The sequence below is a fragment of the Acinonyx jubatus genome, chromosome B1 (genome assembly GCF_027475565.1).
Source record: "Acinonyx jubatus isolate Ajub_Pintada_27869175 chromosome B1, VMU_Ajub_asm_v1.0, whole genome shotgun sequence".
In the NCBI taxonomy this organism is placed as follows: domain Eukaryota; kingdom Metazoa; phylum Chordata; class Mammalia; order Carnivora; family Felidae; genus Acinonyx; species Acinonyx jubatus.
The window spans coordinates 201,406,869-201,429,409 of record NC_069382.1 but is presented as its reverse complement, the minus strand read 5'-3'; the positions used below and the strand labels follow the sequence as shown (position 1 = coordinate 201,429,409).

The 22,541-nt window shown below is 58.8% G+C and overlaps 1 protein-coding gene across 4 annotated transcripts in view; it reads right to left on the bottom strand.

Annotated features, from left to right (window-relative positions):
* Window positions 1-22,256, bottom strand: part of CPLX1 (complexin 1) — a 33,285-nt gene extending 11,029 nt beyond the window's left edge. Inside the window, exons 1-2 of one of the 4 annotated variants that reach the window (XM_053217743.1) lie at window positions 22,104-22,256; window positions 19,452-19,558 (exon numbers count right to left, since the gene is read on the bottom strand). In XM_053217743.1, the coding sequence (XP_053073718.1) occupies window positions 19,452-19,482 (31 nt within the window). In that variant the 5' untranslated portion in view covers window positions 19,483-19,558; window positions 22,104-22,256. Of the gene's footprint in view, window positions 1-19,451; window positions 19,559-19,823; window positions 20,008-20,356; window positions 20,507-20,953; window positions 21,101-22,103 lie in introns of those variants that run through there. The other 3 variants (XM_027062009.2, XM_053217742.1, XM_027062024.2) reach the window with 3 other exon arrangements.
* Between the last annotated feature and the right edge of the window lie 285 nt (window positions 22,257-22,541).

Sequence of the window (22,541 nt, the reverse complement as noted above, 5' to 3'; positions counted from 1 at the left end):
CATCAGGTCGGAGCGGTTTTAAACGTGACAATGGCCACTGCGGGGGCTGGGGGAGGGGGGGGAATGCCGGGCTGTGCCCTGTCACAGCCTCCGGCGGGGGGGGGGGGGGGGAGGGGGGTGGTCACAGCAGTGTGGGCGACCTGACACTCTCCGGCACGTTTCGTCTCGCGTCCCCCCGACTTTCAACCCCGCACCCTATCCCTCCATAACAGTCCCATTAAAACAAACGCTCCTCCCTGTAGGAACACGGGCCTGTTTGCTGCAGCTGCGGGCCGGGGAAAAGGCCGGAGACAAGGTGACATCTTGGCCACACAGCCACTCGGCCATGATGTGCGCATGTCAGGGAGTGCAGGCTGTGAGCGCGAGGGACCACCGTGTGCGCTGACGGCCAGGTACAGACAAAAGAGTATCACAGACGCCTTGTTTGGAAAGCCAGCAGAGAAAAGCCCTCTGTATGAACACACCCATGTTTTCCGATTATCGACAGACAGAAGAAAGGATCAGTAGGTTACAAACCTAAACCCTGAACAAAATAGCATGAGTCCTTTTCAAACTCATGGAATGTTGGCAAAATGTATCAAATGTTGCTCTACATCACGATAAGACCCCACTTTACAGCCATGACTATTACAAAATAATAATAGTTTAAAAAGACAAAAAACAGAAAGCGAGCCTTGGCGAGGGTGTGGGGAAACCGGGAGCCTGCGTGCTGTCCGTGGGAACGTAAAACAGTACAGCCACTGTGGAAACAGTGTGGAGGTTCCTGAAAAAATCAGAGTGTCCCCCTGTGACCCAGGAAGGGTTCCCCTAGGTAAATGCCCCAAAGGACTGGAGACAGCAGTATTCACAATAACCGACAGGTGGAAACAGCCCAAATGTCCCCCAGCAGATGGCTGGACAAACAATGTGGTCCATCCACACAATGGAATATTACTCAGTCTGAAACAAGAATGAAATTCTGACACCTGCCACCACACAGATGACCCCTCAAAATGTCACACTGGGTGAAATACCCCAGACAAAGAAGAACCAATACAGCACTTATATGAGATCCTCCAAATGGCAAAGTCATAGAGACAGAAGGTGGATGGTGAGGGCCAGAGCCGGGGGAGGGGGGGAGTCACTGAGCAATGACGACAGAGTGTCAGTTTGGGACGACGAGATGGAAGGGGCGGTGGTGCCGCGACACTGTGACTGTCCTCAACGCCACTGAGCCCCCACCAAAACATGGGCAAAATGGCACATGTTACACTGTTGATATTCATCACAAAAAAAGAGAAGCATACAACTGAAGTTTAGTTATTTATTTATTTTGAGAGAGAGAGAGAGAGAGCACAGGGGTGGGGCAGAGAGAGAGAGAGAGCAGGGGAGGGGCAGAGAGAGAGAGCAGGGGAGGGCAGAGAGAGAAAAAGAGAGCAGGGGAGGGGCAGAGAAAGAGAGAGAGCAGAAGAGGGGCAGAGAGAGAGCAGGGGAGGGGCAGAGAGAGAGCAGGGGAAGGGCAGAGAGAGAGAGCAGGGGAGGGGCAGAGAAAGAGAGAGACCAGGGGAGGGGCAGAGAGACAGCAGGGGAGGAGCAGAGAGAGAGAGCAGGGGAGGGGCAGAGAAAGAGAGCAGGGGAGGGGCAGAGAGAGAGAGAGCAGGGAAGGGGCAGAGAAAGAGAGAGAGCAGGGGAGGGGCAGAGAGAGAAAAAGAGAGCAGGGGAGGGGCAGAGAAAGAGAGAGAGCAGGGGAGGAGCAGAGAAAGAGAGAGAGCAGGGGAGGAGCAGAGAAAGAGAGAGAGCAGGGCAGGGGCAGAGAGAGTAGGGGAGGGGCAGAGAAAGAGAGAGAGCAGGAGAGGGGCAGAGAGAGCAGGGGAGGGGCAGAGAGAGAGCAGGGGAGGGGCAGAGGAAGAGAGAGAGCAGGGGAGGAGCAGAGAAAGAGAGCAGGGGAGGGGCAGAGAGAGAGGAGGGGAGGGGCAGAGAGAGCAGGGAAGGGGAGAGAGAGAGAGGAGAGACAAAGAGAATCCCAAGCAGACTCCATGCTGCCAGCACAGAGTCCGACGTGGGGCTCGGTCCCATGACACTGGGATCTGACCTGAACCGAAACGAAGAGTCAGATGCTCAACTGACTGAGCCACCCAGGCGCCCGAGGAGTACAAATTTAAAACAACTGTAATCTTACGTCTGAGAAAACAGCCGTCAAGCTGCAGAGACAAGCTCATTGCAACAGCAAAGCAGGAGTAAGGCCACGTCTCTGACAGCCTCCTGGAAGCGGACAGCCTGATAAACAGTGACACCAGGAACACGCGCCCCACCCCCCGGGCCGCTGTGCACGCGAAACCTAATGACAAATGCGCTAGAAGCTCTGGGTAAAACCACGACTGTGCGTGCCTGGGACCTGGAGCTAGGAGGCCCGAGCGCACCCCAACCCCAGGGGCAGCCGGTGCTGCAGACCCCGGACCACGCCTGCATCGGCCAGAACACACACAGAGAATCGCACGGCCGCTTCGCGTCTCCGGAGGAAGAACCAGGGAAAGCAGAAGGCCGGGGTGGGCACCGCCAGCAGCAAAGAGAGTGCGTGAGGAAGACGACACGGGTCAGGCTGGCGGCTCAGGGGCCGACCTTGACATACGGTAGGTAGGGCCGCTCGGGGCGAGAAGACAGAAAGAAAGCACAAAGATGACAAAATTAGGGAAAACGAGGGAGAAATGGCGCCGCAGATCGAAAGGACACGAAAACGATCAAATAATATTTCGCGCACCGTATTCTAATACGTCTGTAAACGTGAACGAGGCAGGTTTTCTGAAGAATGTTGTCAAAAACTGAGAACTATGTCTAAGAATTCACAGATGGAGTCTTTCAAACATTCAAGAAACAGATAATCCCAATGATATTTAAAATGTTCTTGGAAAGGAGAAAAAAGAAGGAAATTCCCCAGGTTATTTTTGTGAAATCTGCATAAGAACGATGCCAAAATCTGGCACAGAGAGCGAGCGGTGGGCCAGCTCCTGCGTGACAGTGTGAAATGCTAAACCAGAGACAGGAAGGGAAGCTGGCGTTTCTTACGGAATTTGTTCGCAGGGGGGCCATCTTGGGGAAGCGAAGACGGTTCCACGTTGCGAGAATACCCTGCTGCCACCGTGCACAGGCCGTAGCGAGCAGGGCTCCGAGGCTCCGGCAATGGCCTGCCTCCTCTCCTACAGGAGCCCCAGAGCCGCCGTGCCCCTCCTCCCCCGCAGCCAGGGGCCGCGTGCGCTGCCCCTCTCGCTCTCCTCCAGCGGGAGGTCCCCGCGGCTGCTGAGACGCCTGCCCCGCCTGTCCGCTGCCACCTGCCCCCCCCCCGCCCCCCGCCGCCCAGGTTCCAACCGAGACCTAGGTTCTGGTCCGCGTGCATGACCGCTGCACACAGGTGTCCTCGTATCACAACCCGTTTTTAAAACAGTCGTGGAGCCAGTCGGCATCGCAGAACTCATGCAGTTTGACAGCTGTGCACGTCCCTGGAACCATCACCATGACCGAGGTGACGGACACGTCGGTTCCCCCAAGGTTTCCAGGCGGCCCTGTGCAACTCCTCCCACGAAACCGGCCCAGACGACCGCTCAGTCCTCTCCGTCCTCAGAGACTAGGGCGCGTTCCCTAGAACTCCGGATAAGTGCAATCATACCACAGGCCGGAACCGGGGAGGCGGGTCCGTTTCCATCCACTGCGCCTAACGCTTTCACGCCACCGTGCGTATCAACAGCTCCTCGAATTGGCCCGTGACACAGATGCACGTGATCAGTCTCTCCACTCGCCTGCCCGTGCCCCGTGCACATCCGGGGTGTTTCCAGTTTGGGTCTTTGGTGAATAAGTTGCTCTGAATGGGCGTGGACGTGGGCCTTCAGCTCTCTCGGGCAGATCCTAGCAGGGATTGCCGATTGTATGGTACATTTAGGGTTCATTTCTGAAGAAACGCCAAACTCTTTTCCAAAGTGCTTGCACCACAGTAAAGTCCAGCAGCGCTGAGCAAGGGCCTGCGTTTCTCTGTGCCCTTGTCCACATCTGCTGTTGTCCGTTGAGATTCCAGCCGTCCAGGTGGCCGTCGAGGGCTATCAGCTCATGGCTAACGGTGTTCAGCAGATTTTTATGTGCCTAATAGCTATTTTTATATCTTCTTTGGTGGAATACCTATTCAGATTCTTTGCACACTTTCAAAAACAAACTTATGTTAGATTTGCAGAAAAACGCTGGAGGAAGACAGCACAGAGAGTTCTCACATACCCGCACCCAGTGTCCCCTGTTAACACGTTACATTAATGTGATACATTTATCACAATTAACAAGCCACGCTAGTGATGATACTATTAACTGAAGTCCATGCTGTGTTCAGACATCCTTAGTTTTCGCCTGATGTCCTTCTGTCCCAGCACCGCATCCAGGGTGTCCGGGACACCATGTGACATTCAGCTGTCGCGTCTCCTTTGGCTTCTCTTGGCTGACAGTTTCCCCGGCTTGCTTTGTTTTTGATGACCTTGACAGCTTTGAGGACTTTTCAGGAATTTTCTGTCTCACAATTAGGGTTTGTCTGCTGTTCGTTCTCATGGCCGGACTGAGGTTATGGGTTTGGGAAGGAAGACCCCGGAGGGGGAGTGTCCTCAGCACATCACCTGCAGGGCACCTGCTACCAACATGTGCCATCACGGTGACGTGACCTCGACAGTGCGGCCCAGCCCACTTACGAAGTGAGCATTAGGGTCCCCGGTCTTGCTTCTGCTGGTGTTACCGGATGGCGAGAGTTCCTTATGGATTTTGGATACAAGTCCAATTTTCTCGACCTTGAAGAGCTAGCTTTGGTTTTCTTTTTCCCTTTTTCATTCATTTCTGCTCTGAACTTCATTGCTTCCTTTCTTCTGCTTACTCTGGGTTTCATTTGCTGTTCTTTTCCTGGTTTCTGATGTTAGAAGCTGAGGCTAACATGGGAGACATTTCTTCTTTTTGAATAGGGGTGTTTAGGGACATGTTTCCCTCTAAACACCACGTTAGTGAATCCCACAAATTTTGGTGGATTTTTTTTTTCATTTCCATTCTGTTCACAACACTTTCTAGATTCTCTTTAGACCCACGGGCTACTTCAGAGTGTGTTGTTTAGTTTCCAAATACTTGGGGGGATTTTCCAGATGTCCTTTATTTCTCGTCCCACGCCACCGTGGCCACCATGGTCAGAGAACGGAATCTTTCACATTCATCAAGACTTGTTTTATGGCCCAGAATACGTTCTATCTTTGTATGTGTCCCGTGTGTATTTGGGAAGACCGTGTCCTGTATCGTCGGGAGTGCTCTCCAGATGTGGAAGCTCAGGTTCGCTGACAACGTGGGGACTCTCGTGGACCCCACTGCTCTTCTGCCTGTTCCATCAGCTGCTGGGCGTCTCCACTCCGACTCGTGGGTCTGTTCGTCCTTTTCGCTGTCTGTCCGCCCGTTTTCACGTATGTGTTTTGGAGCCCGTACGAGTTGTGGAAGCAGGTGAGACGATCACCTCCTTTTAACCTGTCACCATCTTTGTCACCAAGAGAGGGTTTCCATCACCCCTGGTAACGTCCTCTGCTCTGCAATCTACTTTGTGGCCAGTCCAGCTTTCTTTTGATCAGTATTAGCACGCTTTGTCTTTTCCATCTTTTTACTTTCACCATGTTTATGTTTTTATATTTAAAGTGAGTTTCTTCTAGGGGCGCCTGGGTAGCTCGTTTGGTTGAGCGGCCGACTTCGGCTCAGGTCACCATCTCGAAGTCTGTGAGTTCGAGCCCCGCGTCGGGCTCTGTGCTGACGGCTCAGAGCCTGGAGCCTGCTTCTGACTCTGTGTCTCCCTCTCTCTCTGCCCCTGCCCCACTCATGCTCCCTCTCTCTGTCAAAAATAAATAAACATTTTTAAAAAATCTTAAATGAGTTTCTTCTAGGTAGCATAAGTTGGGTCTTGATTTTCTTTTTTTTTTTTTTAAGTTTATTTATTTATTTTGAGAAACAGAGGGAGAGAGAGAATCCCAAGCAGACTCCGCATTGTCAGCACAGAGCCCGACATGGGGCTCGAACCCACAAACTGTGAGATCATGACCTGAACCAAAATCAAGAGTTGGACGTTCAACCAACTGAACCATCCAGGTGCCCCAAAAGTTTATTTTTGAGAGACAGAGAAAATCAGAGTGCAAGCAGGGGAGGGGCAGAGAGAAGGAGACACAGAATCTGAAGCAGACTCCAGGCTCTGAGCCGTCAGCACAGAGCCGGACACGGGGCTCAAACCCACGGACTGTGAGATCGTGACCTGAGCCGGAGTCAGACGCTCAACCCACTGAGCCACCCAGGCACCCTGATAACCTCTGCCTTTTAATGAGAGTGCTCCAATAGCCCCAGCAGAAAAGGCCACGAACCCCAACGCATCTGTCACAGCGGGGAGAAGGGACGGCCTTGGTTGTGGGCAAAATTACCCGCCGACTTATGTGTTCCTCTGGTCCTGCCTGACAAAGCCCCAGAATAAGACAAGAGAGATCAAAGTGTCTCCACAACTTGAGCACATCTGGAGCAAAGCTCGTGAACACATTCAGGAAAACAAAAACATCTAGCATGTAACAGGGTGAAACTCAGAAGGTCTGGCACCCAGAGAACAATCAGCAGACACGCCAGCAAGTGGGGCAGGGCAGCTCGTGACAGAGACACCACCCCAAACCCTGACGTGCCAACCACGTAAACGCATATGATGAGACATCCCGAGCAGCACAGAGTTAAGTGGCACATAACAAGCATAGAAAAGCATTAGTAAGTGAGAGAAAATTACCTAAAGCGTGTGATTCGTGAACACGGCAACTACAAGTCACGTGTTGAACGCTGTGTTCAGTAAGTGAAAGACGTTGAACGAAGACCAATTGGAAGTGAGAGCATTCTATCCATTCAAGCAGCTTCACAGAATCCCGTGTGGGGAGCGCGTGTGTGACGTCCATCACGGAGCGCTGTCGGGGACGAGGGTCTGTGTGATCTTTCGGGGGGGGGGGACGCGTGTCAGAACAGGTGCGGCCGTGCACCTGCTCCTCCCACCCTGTGCTGGTGCCGGCAGGGACGAGCGGCTCCCCCAGAGACCCCTCCTCCCGCAGCCGTGGCGCCAGCGCCTCCGATGACACACGAGTCACCTCTCGCGTGGCGCCTACCACTGCCGGGCGCGGTGTTTCACCCACTTTGTGCTCCTCCGTTTCCCACACCGAACAGATGTTTCATCAACACAGACACCGTCTCCGCGTCTGGCTCACGGCAAGAACACGGTAAATAGCGACGACACGACGGGGTGAAAGCGCGGGGATGTCCACGCATCGCGGTTCACGAGAGCAAAGCCCCGGGCCCGTGATGCACGACACTTGTGTCGGGTAGGTCGATGGCGGTGAACCCATGCAAGCTCACACCGGGCGTCCGGACACTGGGCAGGAGAACTCTGACCGTCCGTAAGCCATGTGCCCTCGCACTGATGGGTCGAACACACGTGCCTGTCGACGGCCTTTCCAGACGGGAGGAAAGAAATGTAAGAGTATCACCACACGAGGCCACGCAGAACAGGCGAGGAGACAACAGGTAGTGGAGACGTCAGGTCTGGGGAAGACGCAAGGCAGTCGCGGGGCGGAACTGAGCGGAGGAGGCCCCGCCAGGACACAGATTCGGCAGCAGGGGCGGAGGGGCCGGCCTCGGGGACGTGGGGGCGCGGGCTGGGCGGGCTGAGGGCCGCACGAGGGGCACCGTGTTCCTTGCACAGGTTCTGCCCCACCCGGTCATCTCCCTGGGGAAATCGAACCAGAGCCCCGCAGACTCGGGCACTGGGGGCAGAGGCGACAGTCCAGCTGCAGACGGGGGTTAGGTGGGCACGGAAGACCCCTCCCCAAGCCCTCGCCCCCTGCCCTGTTTGCAGACCCTGCCATCCAGCCACGCAGGGTCCGTTTTCGGAGAAGTGGGACCACAGCCCCAAACAAGACCTAAAGATAGTTCACCGCGTGTTTATTCCACAGGCAAGCCCAAAGTCCCACCCAGCAAAGTTCCCCATCAGGCTCTCTTACCTCACTCTGAATGCGCAGCCCAGGAATGCCTCCGCCGTGAAGACAGCTCCCGAATCACAGGCAAGAGGGGCCCAGAGAACACGGACAGTACAGAGGGCGGGGTGACTCTCATTTTTATTTGTATTCTATATATATGTATATATATTTTTTGTTTGTTTGTTTGTTTAAGTCTATTTATTTACCTTGAGAGAGAGAGAGAGAGAGGGAGAAGAGTAGGGGCAGAGAGAGAGAGAGACAGAAAATCCCGAGCAGGCTCTGTACTGTCAGCGCAGAACCCAATACGGGCCTCAAACCTACGGACTGTGAGACCAAGTGTCGAATGCTCAACCGACGGAGCCCTCCAGGCGCCCCAGTAGGGAAACTCTTTAAAGGGGGGGGGGGTAGTTTAGAACACACAGAAGAGCTCTTGGAAGCTAAATATAAATGTAGAAATTAAAAATGCAGTCCAAGGGCGTCTGGGGGGCGCTCCGTCGGGTGAGCCTCCGACTCTTGGTTTTGGCTCAGGTCCTGATCTCACAGTGTGTGAGGCCGTGAATCAGGCTCTGTGCCGACAGCTCGGAGCCTGCTTGGGATCCTGTCTCCCTCTCCCCTCCCGAGTTCTCTCTTTCTCTCTTTCAAAAGGAATAAATAAATAATCAACAAAATCCTGAAACTTCAGAATGCTAGTAAAACCTCTAGAGAGGGAGGAGATAAAAAGCAGGTCATGCAAAGAGCCCTGGAAATAAGAATAGCATCTGATGATTCAACAGCAACTTTAGAATCTGGAAGACAACAAAAAAATAACCTCACAATTTTTTTAAACTTTATTATTTTTGAGAGAGAAAGAGAGCAAGCAGGGGAGGGGCAGAGAGAGAGGGAGTCAGGACCTGAAGCAGGCTCTGCACTGACAGCAGTGAGCCCGACCCGGGGCTCGAACCCACGAACCGCGTCTGACTCTTGATTTCGGCCATGATCCCAGGGTCACGGGGTCGAGCCCCGAGTTGGACTCCGCACGGGGCATGGAGCCTGCCCACGATTCGCTCTCTCCCTCTCTCTCGCTGCTCCTCCCCTGCTCATGCGTGCACACATACGTGCACTCTCTCAAAACACTAAAGAAACAATTTAAAAACCAACTGCCAGTCACGTGTGAAGGCACAACACAGAGACTTCCTCCCTACGCACCCTGCCACAGAACGTTCCCGAGGACCCAGCCGTAAGAGAAGACAGGGGAATCCAGCCCATGCTGAGTGACAGCCTGGGCAAGAACCAGTGCTGACAGGAGCGGGACGTACCAGAGTCCTGGGGCAGCTGCACCAGAGGAGAGGAACAGCCAACCCTCCATCTGGAACCTTTGACCGCACGGAAGGGTCGTGGTAAAGGGCTGCTGGCCGACGTGGGAAGCATGAGAGACAGTCCGCAGAAACTTGGGCAAATGGAAACCGAGACACATGTTGGCTGCAGGGCAAGCCAAGGGCTTTATCACAAGAAAGAAGTGTTTGTACTGCCCTGCTTGGCTCGTCGGGGGGCACTACTTACATCGTCATCGTGACACCAGCCCCAGTGGCTGATACCGCCACGTAAGGAGCATGGGGCAGGGGGTCTGGCAAGAGCTCAGTGCCCCCCATCCCGGAACGTCTGAGCTGGTCAGAATGAGCACAGGACCGAGAAACACACAAGGACCCCCGTGGGCGGTGGGGGCGGGGGGACTCAAGGAAAAACTCTTATTCAGTGTGGATCAGAATCACATCTTCCCCCACACCCCTGCCAGGATGGTGGGGGGAAGTCTGGCAAATGTTGACAAACAGCTCCTTGAACTTGGAGGGAAGTCTGTTCTGATTCTGAGCCCATCACGCCAAGGGCGGGTTTCTGTCTAAATCCGTCTGCGAATGAACCAGACTTCCCTGAAACGTCCAGCTTCGAAGCCTGTTGTAAGGAAACGACAGTTACAGTGTTTCCTGCTGAAACCTATTTTAAACCACAGTCATCCTGAGAGGCTCTCTCCTCTCAGCCTTTGGTGCTAACCCGCTGACCCTCCCGGACTAGTTCTAAGAAACGCACCGCGTAGAGCACTTTGCAGAGTCTTTTAAAATTAGAAATAGAACTGAAGGCATCCCTCCTTGAAAAAATATTTTTAAATTAAGTAATGAGACATTCTAACAGAATTTTAAAGTAACATTGTATCTCGATTTTCCATATCACTTCTTTATATTTTTCTGTATTATTTCAATTCCCTACCATAAGCATCCAGTTTCCTGTTAGAGAAATATGTACACATATCTTTTATAAAGTTGAACGTGGGGCGCCTGGGCGGCTCAGGTCATGATCTCACGGTTTGTGAGTCCGAGCCCCGCGTCGGGCTCTGTGCTGACGGCCCAATGGGGCTCGGAGCCTGGAGCCTGCTTCGGATTCTGTGTCTCCCTCTCTGCCCCTCCCCTGCTTGCACTCTCTCTCTCTCTCTCTCTCTCAAAAATAAGTAAACATTGGGGCGCCTGGGTGGCTCAGTCGGTTAAGCGTCCGACTTCAGCTCAGGTCATGATCTCACAGTTCATGAGCTCGAGCCCTCAGTTGGGCTCAGTGCTGACACCTCAGAGCCTGGAGCCTGCTTGGGATTCTGTGACTCCCTCTCTCTCTGCCCCTCCCCCCCCCCCCCCGCCTCAAAAATGAAAACAATAAAAAGAATTTTAAGTTGAACGCAAAGATCAAAATATTTCTTATATGTTAAGAGGACATTCGGCAATACCAACTGCCCAGGTCCAAATCGGACGGGAGGTGGGTGTGGACGGAGGCTGGGCCACAGGACTCCCGGACAGCACTGGCAAGGGCTCAGAATGCACAGTGTGGTTCCTGACAGTGACAATTAGAGCTGAAATAATGTTTTAAAAGGGCATGTAGGTTCCAAAACCCGCAGAAGGTTTTTAAAAAGAAACGTAAGTCCGTATATTAAATTAAGTAAAACAGCAGAAGCCCTTTAAAAAGGAGAAAGTGAAGATGAGAGGCCACATCAGTCACGTCAACTGTAACAAGGCACACGAAACGAGGGACGTTCCTGCCACAGCCAAGTCCTGGTCATGGGCTGCCTGCCCCCACTGCCCCGCCCCGTGGGGCACACGCAGCCCTGCAGAGTCCCCTGAGGGGAGGGGCCGTCCCCATGAAGGAACAAAGGAGAACTAAAGCCAGCTCCCACCTCAGCCCCTGGTCAAGGTCAGAATAACAAGCAAGGATGAACTGGGTGAAAGAAAGTTGGCTTCTGCACTGTCCTTGCTGGCACGGGGTCCCCACCCCTCCAAGCCCTTGGTGGGAGGCCGGGCACAAGGCCCGGTGGGGGGGGGGGGCCCTGTCTCACCCGGCCACCCTGGGCTGGGTGGCCTTGCCTCAGGCACTGTGAGGTGCTGGGTGGAGGGTGACCTAGAGACCCCCAAGCAGGCCGGAGCCCTGCCCCAGCCAAGTCACCGGTGCTGCTGTACTGAACGCACTTCCCTGATTTTCTGAGACGCCCCTCTTCTTCTTGTGCCCCAAACACCTCTCCTCTGCCTGTCAACTCCTTTGTCAAAGGCTTTGCAAACCTTTATTAGTGGTCTGAGGATTTTCCTCCTGCTGTTTGCAAAGTCCCCCTCCCCTCCCCTCAGGGACCATCAGATGCTCCCGCCCCCTGGGGAGGGGCCCCGGGGCCTGTGGAGCCAGGCGCCAGGCCGGCCTTGGCTTTCTGGAGAGGACAAACAGAGACAGAAGCGAGATGAAAATGCCAATTAGTGAGCCCAAACAGAGCCAAGCGCCGGGACAGATGGCACGGCCGCGGCTCGAGGCTGGTTGTAATCTCCACGTATCTGCCCCTCCATTCAGCCACTCTGCCACTCACATGGCTGCCCCTTCACCAGTGCTGACAATGAGGCAGGACGCTGTGGCCATGGCCCTGGGGTCGCCGCCCTTGGCCCCTCGTCTGCCGAAGGGGACGAGGACCAGGGATGGGAGGCCTCCCCAGGCCCCCTCTCCTCCTGGCCTTGAGTCTCAGGGACCTCCCACGATGCTCCCAGCCTGGGAAGGGTGGGTCCCGCTGGGGGAGACTGACTCCAGCCTGGGTCTGGGCAACTTGTTCTCTCTCACGGCCATGGACCAGGTACAAAGCCTGGAGTGGCAGTCCATGTTTCTGGAACCTTCCTTCTGAAGGGAAGCTAAGTGCAGGATGGTCCCGTGGCCCTGAGACCAGCAGCTCTGCTAAGGCTTCCCCAGGCCCACCCTTCCTCCTATACTCACCCCTGCACCTCCCTTCCCCCACCTCTCCCCCCTCCCCCTACCTCTCCGGGGTTTCCCTGGGTCTGTGGTCCTTGCTTTTAAACCACTGGGGGCCAAACCGCGGAGGCAGAGGCCTGGGGCCAGCACGGCTTGGGGTGCATGCGGTGGGCAGCACCCTGCCCTCGAGAAGCCCACCACCCAGCCCAAGAAACAAGACTCAGCACGGGGTCCGTCATTTCTGCCTGGACGAGGCCGCCGTGTCCTGAGGAAATCTTAGGAACTGCCAGCGGGGCCAGAAGGCACAGGTGTGAGCACTGCCCTGCCTGCAGGCTCTGTCAGAGCCCCTCCCACGGCTGCCGGCCCGAGTCTCAACCCCCTGAGTCCCAGTCTGCAAGGGACTCGGCACCGAGCACCCAGCACCCACCATACGGCACCCTCTGCACCCAGACCCAGCACTCAGTACTCTCAGCACCGAGCACACAACACCTAGCACCCTCAGAACTCGGCACATAGCACTTAGCACCTGACACAATACATGGCACCCAGCACTCAGAACTGGCACCCCAAGCCCTCTGCTGGGCCCCAAGTGGCCACCTGACCTCAGCCCACCTCCTTAGTCTGGAGGTCACAGTTCACAGTCAGGCCCATGGGACCAAAGCGGACCTAAGGAGTAGAACGGGGACTCTCCCTCAACCCTGTCAGGCTGTCCCTAAGAAAAGGAAGCCAGAGGTCCTGACTGATTTCTGCGAGGGTGGGAAGAACCATGTCCCCCCCACCGCCCCGTCCAGGGGTTGAGAAAAGTGAGAGCAACCCCAGAAAAGAGAGATGTGTACGACGCCTAAGCACACACAGGCCAGGAGGAAGGAGTGTGCGGACCCCAGCCAGTGGCCCCACCACCCCCTAGATGGGGCAGGGGTGCTCTGGGCGGCCGCTAGCCGAGAGCAGGAGTCTCAGGATGGCCCCGTCCCCACCCCCCCGCCCCCGCCCCGCCTGATCCATTACGACCGGGCTTCGGTCTACCACGCCAGAGTCTCTGAAATCGGGTGGCCTTAGGGTCTGCCTGGCCTTGATGCTCCTTCTGCTGGGTTGACGCCCCAGTATGACATGTGCAGTGTTCCGGAGCCAGCCGAGCAGTCCCTGGTGTCAGTGCAAGATCACCGTGAGCCTGTCACACGGGAGCTATTAAAACAAATGCTTTAATCCCAACCAGAATTTCTCGCCAACCAACAGGCAAAAAATAAATGACTTTACCAGTTGAAGTGCATTTATATCCATTTTATTCCCACACCGGGGCAAAAGCTTTATAACTGAGCTGTAGCTCAATCAACCAGGACCATATTCTCCTGAGGGAAAGACTGTCCTTCATTGTTTTAGGGAGAAAAGGCCGTTTCTCTGATGTGCCTTCCAGCCTTTGACACATGTGGGGTAAGTGGTGTCTCTCCCGAGTGCAGGGGGGTAAGCTGGTGCTTGATTCAACAGGGCAGCTGGGAGGCCCGTTGTGAATGATGCTGGCATTTTGTCTTTGAGCCCTTGTTGGCTGCTTGCGGAGACCCCGGCTCTCAGGCGGGAGCCAGGGAAGGAGGAGGCGCCCCCGCCCTCGGAGGGCCGATGCTCTGGGGGCCTTACATCTGAAAATCAAGACTTCCCAAGGGGATGTGAGCCAGGTACCGTGAGCTGCCTGCCCAGCGCCGTCCGCCTTGTTCGGAGGGGATGCGCCCGGCTCGGCCTCACCTTCGCAGGCCCTTCTTGCCCGTGCCGCACAAATGGAAACCCTCTGCCAGATCCCATAAACACACCTGCCAAGCAGAACCCGGGCTTGCTCCCTGGGCCCCCCGCTGCTTCCTGCCCTGTCCCGCCGCTGTGACCGGGAGCACCGGCAGCCACTTGGCGCCCCGAGAAGCGGGCGAAGCACGAAAGCCCGGGGCAGCTCGCCACTGACGGCGGCACAGGGGGAGCCGAAGCCGGGCCCAGATGGCACCATGGAGCAGCTGAGCCACCGCCTGACACCTCTCTGTGTGAGGGAAACAAACGTCGTCGCCAGCCCCTCTCTGCTTCTCTACTGTGAGTCAAAAGCGTCTTCCCCAACGAGGTAGCACTTCCCTCCCAGCCTGCTCCTGCCCTGCAGCTCCGCTTGGCCTGTGGCTCCGCCATCCTCCCGGAGGCCCTGGCCGCCCCGTCCCCGTCCCCGTCCCTGGTAGCCCTCCAGCAGCGCAGTCCCAGGCCCAGGAGAGGCCCCCGATAGACAGGGTTAACTCCAAACCAGACAGACCGGAGGGCGAGCCGGTGGGACCAGCCCTACCCTCAGGACCCGGGTTTGGGACAGGATGGGGATGCCTGGCCTCTACCTCAGTGTAGGGCCCCGTAGGGGTGCTGGGGGTCCGGACAGGACCACCTGGGATCTCAGGGCTGTCTCTGCAGCTCTGACCCGAGGTCCTAGGAGGCAAGGTGAAGGAGAGTCTGGGAAAGAGCTATTTCTGACCTGCAAAGACCTCAGGCCCCCTGACGCCGTGTCCCCGAAGCAGCTGCAGGCACACACAGGCCTCAGCTGGGAGTCACGGAGCCAGCAGTGGAAGATGGGAGCTCGGGCCGGTTGACAGAAGCAGGGGCCAGACAAGGGAGGAGACCCCCCAAAGCGCCCCGGGAGGCGGGGGGAGGCACCAGCACTGAGGGAGGGGCTCCCAGCTCCCAGAGGGAGACTCACCCCACTGCAGCCCCACCCCGTCTTGTGCCATCGATGAGGCAGGTGGGCGCTGCCCTGTTTTCTCTAGTGTCTGACCCTGGCAGGCTCGACAGATCCGGGGACTGATCCCCACGAGACCCCCAAGAGGGCGCCCCAACAGGGAGCAAAGAGCCCACCACCCACGGGGTGCGAAGGCCCTCGAGGTTTTCTCTGGGGTATGTGTCTGTGAGAGGCTGTTCTGTCCACGGACGGCTGGGTGACGGAGGTTCATCCTCCTCCCATACGCCCGCAGTCTTGCCCGACAGAGAGACATGCGCTCGGACATGTGTCCATTCCCTCGCCCTCACCCTCCTCAATACGCCAGACCACAGGCCCTCCACCCTCCTACTCACCAAGACTGGACAGCCTCTCAGCCAAGCCCAGGCCGGGCTCTCCCCCCCACAGGATGGCCCCAGGCCCCAGGCCCCTGCAGCCGTGGGCCACTGGAGAGCTCAGGGCAGAGCTGTGCTTGGTGAGAAGACCCCGCCCCTTGGGGCTTGGTCGCTCTTGTCCTGTAACATTCTCCTTCCGATCTCCTGCCGTCTTCCACACCTGTTCTAACCCCTACAGCCCCTGGGCCTTTGCGCGTGCTGTGTCCCCATCTCATCTGCACATCCTGAAATCCCACCTCAGATGTCCTCTCCTCCGTGAAGCCCTCCCCTGTCCCCGCACCATCCCCAAGGACCTGAGCACGCTCTGGACACAAAATATGCCACACTAAGGCAGATCAGCAGGATAGCCAGCGTTGAAAACCAGTTGTCAGGGCCAAAATAGTCATGCTGTACCTGATTTAGCCCGATGAGGGTCTCCAACCAACCACACCACACTGACAGCCGCCCACGCTCTCAGCCACCGTGTAAAGGTAGCTGCGGGGCGATTTGCCACTTCCTGGCCTTGGGAGAAAACCGTTTTCGCAAATGACGCCCTTGAGGGTCCTGAGCCCCAGGTCCGAGGACATGTGGCCCAAGCACCTGGCCCCAGTTCCAGGCCACTTTGCCACCATCTCCAGTCCACCACTTGAGATGCTGCCCCAGACTTTGCATTAAATCCGGGGGGTGTCTTGATGGATCTTGGGGCAGCCCAAGAACATAAAAGCCTCCAGGATATTTTCTTAGTGAGAACAAATTTGCCAACAGCTGGACACTTTCTTCACCAATTTGGCCCCAAGGGACTTCTCCTCAGCCAGCCCTGCATGCCCATGGCGCCTACAGCCCTCTGCCTCAGCGTGGACCCCAGCAGAACCGTGTCCAGGGGACCACGTCTGAGTTTGAAGTAACCTAAAGCGCCCACTAGTCACCCCACGAAGAACTCAGGCCCTAAGAGCAGATGCCCCACGGGCCCCACCCTCTCAGGCTGCATCTCAAGAGAGAGCCACCATGCAAAACCCTCCCGTGTCCATCCAGGGGCCCAGGGACTGGAGTGCCTGGGCGGATCCTGCCATCTCAGGGAAAGGAGCCCTGGGAGCCACTGTCCCCTCCTCCGTGGTCCATACCTGTCTACCTGCCCGCAGAGAAGGAGCTGGGCACCAGGCGTCTGTGAGGTCATTGGTCAGTGCTGATGGCTTTGCTGGGACGCGACAGGACAGGACACTTGTGCTCACCCACGGTGGTTCTAAGGACAGCCCCACTCCCACCCGCCGGGCCCCCTCCCCCTCACTGCCCAGGGCAGCCCCTAGCAACTCCTAGCCACCTTCCTCCCCCTTCTCTTCCTTCCTGTGGCAGGTGGTCTGTGCCCAGGGGTCTGTGCCCTGCTCCCAGGTGGCCCCGTGGGCTCCAGGCAGTCAGTGGAGGAGAACGCCCCCAGCAAGGGTCACATAGCAACTGTAGTAGCAGAACCAGAAAGAAGCCCACTGGCTGGGCTCGGCGTCCACAGGGGCTGGGCCGCAGGGACCGGGCAGCATCAGACGTCAACAGGGGCTCACAGGAAAGGCCGGGGTCGCCTGGGCTTTCGCCACCGTCCGGACGGCATCCGAGGTCCTTTGGGACCAGCAGCCCCTGAACTCTGGACTGTCACTCGGTTCATCAGACCCTGAGCCCCAGCGTGGACAAGGCCCTACAGAAACAGCCGTGCACTTGCTGTCAACTCCCTGCTGCTCTGTCTGACACTAGATTCCGGAGTCCTGTGGTTGCCATTCCTCCCAGGCAGTCACCTCGAAGCCTCTGTCCCTGGCAAAGGCTCCAAGAGATGCCTGGTCAGGAAGACGCAGCAGCCCAGGGAGCTGCAGACAGCCTCAGGTGACCCCAACTTAACTGGGCTTCGCAGTCCTCCAGCCAGTGCGGCTGAGTGTGGCCTGCCACCACAGGGCCCCCTCCAGACCCTCATCTCCTTCCTCCCTCCTGCCAGGGCTCTCTCTGCACGCGCAGGTGATGTGGCCTCTGCGCTTCTAGGCCTGACTTGATTCCTTAGTTGGCTTCTGACACGTCTCTGTCCCTGTGTCTCTCTCCACCACGCACCCCGCACTCCCGTCCCTCGTCCCGGTTCCCTGGGCTCCTCAGTGTTCATCTCAGTGTGCCCTGTCTTCTCCCCTTGGCTGCTCTGTCCCACTTCTCCATCCCCCCAAGAGGCTGCTGTGCCTGAACTCCAGCCTGTGCCCCTCTGTCTCTCTCTTGCCTTCATCTTCCTCCAGCCTGTTCCATTTCTGGGGTCTGCCTCTTTCTGAATGGTTTCCTGGGTGCATCCCACTGGGTCTGTCTCTCTTGGAACACTTCTGGCATCTGTCTCTGTCCCTCTGTCTGAACGTGCTCGTCCCGAGAGACCAAAATGATGCCTGCCCGGGGGAGAGAAAGTGCAGAAACAGAACACAAGGTCTCGCCCTGGACATCAGGTGGCGCTCAACCTCAGTACCGCAGGGAAGGTGAACACCGAGCCAGCACTGGACTGGGACACCCTGTCCGTGGCCACCAAGAGGGTGCCCCGAGGCACCTCCGCTGCCTGCCCCCCCGCCCCCCGCTGCCAAGCACCCGCTCGGCCCTGAGAAGCCTGCCCCGTCACCGCTGCAGGAAAAACTCTGGGCTGACATGGAACAAAGGGAATCCAGGCTGGCAATTACACAGCTAATTTCAGCCATGTAGACAGCCAGATCAGATATTCCAGTGTTCTTACAAACCCACCTCAGGGCCTGAATTAGCCACCTAATTAATTATCTGTAGCAGTCTGGGACTGGCTGGGTGGAACATGGATTGCTCCTGGTGCCAGGGTGCTGGCTTGTCCCTGAATCATGTCCCGGTGATGTAATCATTATAATTAGACTCAACCTGCAGCCTCTCCTTGACCACAAAATCCTAAAAAATGTGGCCCCAGGACTGGCCCGAATGTCTATTTACTTAACTCGTGGTGAGCAGAAAGGCAGCCCACCCGTGGGCCCCTGTCCTGGGCTTCATGGCACTGTGCCGTGGGCCCCTGTCCTGGGCTTCACGGCACTGTGCTGTCCTGCACCTCAGCGCTGCCACAACAGCCCCACTGGCTCCCCTCCTCCAAAAACACGGTCCTGATTCCTCCCACCACTGCAGATGCGTCACCTGACTCAACGCCAGGCTGTGAATGGCACCGGGTCAGGGTGTGGCCCACAGAGGCCACCAAAGGAAGACATCCGGAAATGGCACAGGCAGGTGCTGGGCACAGGCTCCCATCCCAGAGAGCTCTGGGAAGCTGGTGCTGCACCAGGACAGCTGGGCTCCTCAGGCCCCGCTGAACCAGACTGCTCTACCAGGAAGCACCTGTGCCAGTGTGGACTTCACTGCCCTGCCCACCTCCTAGGCCAGGGTGTCTGGCCACGAAGATGGTCTTTGGAACCCGGTGGGCACAGGATTCCCTTCGGATAAGAGTCAGCAGTGGTAGAAGGGCAGTCCCCTCCCCCAACACACACACACACACACACACACACACACACACACACACACACACACACACAGCTGCACTGCCTCCGGGGGGAACGGAGCCAGGGCCCTACCAGCGATCCTGGCCTCTTCTCTTGTCCCTGAGCTCAGCAGCCCAGGCTCCCTGCACATGCTGCTGCCCCCACCCTGGGTGAGACCCACAGGGTGCACATCCAGCTCGGGATCCCCCCCACCTGCTCCAGTCACCCTGCAGTGTCCCATGGCTTTGCCCACCAAGAACAAAGGGCCTGTGGGGACCACCAGACCCTGACAGTTAGGACTGGCTGTTGGTGCCCGTGAAATCCACACTGGGCTGGGCCTTCCCCCCAAGGCCCAGGGAGGGTGCTGCTGTTTAACCCTTGACCCCATTCTCAGCACTGTCTGGTGGGCTCTGCCCTGACCACAGCACACCAGCGTATTTCCTCCCCCCGCCTTGGTCCCTGGCTCTTTCCCAAGGGAGGGAGTGGGCAGGTGTGTTTTGGGGGATGTGCAGTGAAGGAATGTGTGAAGTCTGAGGGTGACCATATGCCCCCGCATGTCTGCATGCCACAGCGGCTTCCAGCCGGCGACCAGCTGGGCGGATCCTGCCCCCACTCCCCTACTTCCTACCTCCCAGGGCTTGTTTCATCACGAACTCCATGACGATGGCTTTGATTCCTCAGCGGCTCCTCCCAAGGATTGGAACTCACATGCAAGTGTGGCCAGGAGTTCTCTGCCTGCGGGAGAGGAAGTGGTCACAGGTCACCCTGATCAGGCCTGGGGAAGAGCTTTTTCTTCATCCCCACCTGACGTCGTGTGAGCGTGGGTCTGGGGTCTGACAGAGCATCATTTGACAATCCGCCCACACCTTATGGCGGGACCCCAACACTGACAGGGACACCTGGGGGGGGGGTGGTCTCTGGGGAGGAGGGTTCCTACCACATGCCCTGACCAAGGCAGGTAGATCCCAGGACCCCAGCGGGACCTGCAAAGTGGTCTCACCTGGCCCCTAGGTTTCTGAAATTAGTTTTTGGTGGCCATTGCAGGGACGGAGCAGGGTGCTCACGACTTGGGGGAGCACAGCCCAGAGGAGCCAGGCCCGGTGGGGGCAGGGCCCAAGGGGTGTTTGAAGGTGACTGGCTCTTCTGCCTCCTTTCTGGGCCCTGGGCCACACGGGGGTTGGGGTCTGTGGAAGGAACAGGCACCCCAGTGGTTAGGGTGGGGTGGGGCCTGAGTGGATGCCCCTTGTGAGAGGCACCCTTGGCTTCTGACAGAGGAGTCTCAGGAGACCAGGCTCCATCCAGGCGACACTCCAGTGCCCACCACTACAGTGAGGGAGGGAGTGGAAGGGAGAAACTGCAGGGAATCCAACCTTCAGGGAACAAATGCAAATGGGGGATGGGGTGGGAAGCGCAGACCACCCCTCCACCTGCATTAGCGTGGGGGGGGGGGCGCTCCAGGGTCCAGCTCAGCTGAACTCCGGTGGGGAGATGCCCCCTGTAAAATCCGCGGCTGCGATCCCCCTCCCTCCCCACCTGCAGGGTCTCTTCCTGGCGGGGAAGCCCAGGCCTCTGGAGACCCAGTGTTTTAGGGTGTTTTCCTCTGCAGACGGAGACCCGCGTTTGTGCGGCCTGGGGAGGGCTGGCTGGGTGGGAGTGCCCCCGCCTCCCCGCAGAGCGCTGGCTCGCAGGGGCGCCCTTGCCGCAAAGCAGATTCTCTTCCAAACTTCTCCCCTGGTTCCTGAGGGGGATGGGGAGCTCAGGGTCCAGCCACAGGGACACTCGGGATGCTGCTGGAGCCTCTCCCAGGGCTCCCAGTGCCGCCCCGCGCGGGCCGGGGCTCCCGCTGCCGCCGCCGCACCCCTTGGCTTTGCGGGCGGGCGAGTTGCCCGGCTCCGCTGAGCGGCCCTCAGGCGGGAGCGCGCCGGGAAAGAGCGAGCCAGGGCACCAGGGAGGGGAAGGGGCGACTCGGGAGGCCGGGGACTCGGAGAAGGAGCCAGAAAGGGAGGGCGCGCGGCGGGACGGCGGGGCCCGTTTCAGCACCGCGCCGGCGGAGAGCGCCCGCCCGGGGCCGGGAGCAGCGGGCGGGGAGCGGGCGGCCTGGGGCGGGCTGCGCGCGGGCGCGTCGGTTACCTTCCCGGGGCCGGGCTGCGGGCGGGCGGGCGGGCGGGCGGTCAGCGGCGGGCCGGCTCCATGTGGCGCCCCGGGAACTGCGGCGGCGGCTGAAGGGCACGGCGAGGAGGGCGCGTCACATGGAGGCGCTCCCCGCCCCCCGCCCGCGTCCGAGCGTGACGACGAGGGCGGGGCCGCATTGGCTGGGCGGGCGCCCGCGGGGGGCGGGGGCGGGGGCGGGGAGACGCGCCCCCCTCTCCCCTTGCAAGCGGTGCCCTCGCGCCGCTTTCGGCGGGGGAGGGGGGGGGGCATCTCCGAGCCACCGCCTGCGACCCCGGCCCGCACGGCGGCTTAGAGTCCCAGACACTGCCCCCCCACCCCCGACCACCATCCGACCTCCTCGGTGTGGACCCGGGCGGGGGTCGCCCTCTTCACAGACAGGGTCGCGCATCCCCACGCCCCCGCCCGTGCGGGGTACCTCGTGAGCGCCTGCGGAACCCCCCGTGGCAAAAGCTTTCTTTTCAGGCGGGGGTGGAGAGGCCTTGGGGGTTGGGGTCGCGCGGCTCCCCTCCCCATTCCACGCCGCCGGGGCGCGCAGGGGCAGGGGTTCCGTCGCGGGCAGCAACAGCGATCCCGCCCCGGACGAGTGACCCTGAGTGCTGCCCGTGACCCCGACTCCGCCGGTCTTTGGCCCCCTCGCAGCCCCGGGCAGGAAAGGGAGACCCCAGACTCTGGACACCCACCCTGGCGGAGACAGAATCGCAGAGCGGCCGGGCCCTGTTTTTCAGGGTAACCGCGTCTCCGAGTTTCAATCTAGGGGGACAGAGGCGAGAGACCCCCGCCCCTCGTACGGCCTGCGCGGCGGCGGGGGAGGGGAGGGCGAGGGAGGGAGGGAGGACACGCGGAAAGAGCGCGGCTGGCGCCGGTGGCGCAGGGCGGGCGGCCCCTTGCGGGGCGCGGACGCGTGAAGGTCACTGCAGACGACGGCCGCTCCGCCCCGACTGCCCTCGCGGCCCCGCCCCCACCGGCCGCCCCCTCCCCGGGCCTCCGGGACTGCCCCCGCGGCAGAAGCCGCACTGCGGGGAGAGCGGGGTCGCGGCAAGGTCGGAGGCTGGGCCTCCAGTCCTGCCGCCCCTCCCGGGGGTCGGGAGACCCCGCCCCGCCGGCCGACCTTGTGGGCGGTGCTGCGGGGAGCGGCTGCGGCTCAGCCCCGGCCAGGGTCCCGAAGAGCGTCCGGGCTGAAAATGTTTCTCGGGCCACCGGCGCAGGGCTGACCTCCTGCTTGGTGGGCGGACAACCCTGGTGGCCACTGCATTAAGTTGTCGGTGTCCCTTCCCGACAGAGTCATCGGGACGTGCCGGGCCTGGCGTGGAAGGGACGGATCCTGGAGCTGTCTCTGCCCCCACCCCCACTCCGGGGAGACCTGCCCCCCTCTCTGCTCCTCCGCCCCATCCCCACCCCCACCCGCAGCCGTGAGGCTGAGATGAACTCGGGAAGATGTGCAGACCCACAAAGCTTATATCCTCCCGATCTGTTTGCCGCCTCCGCTCCCAGCTTCCACCCCTCTCTGACCGTCTCCAGCCCATACTGTGCAGGGCAGTGGCCGGGT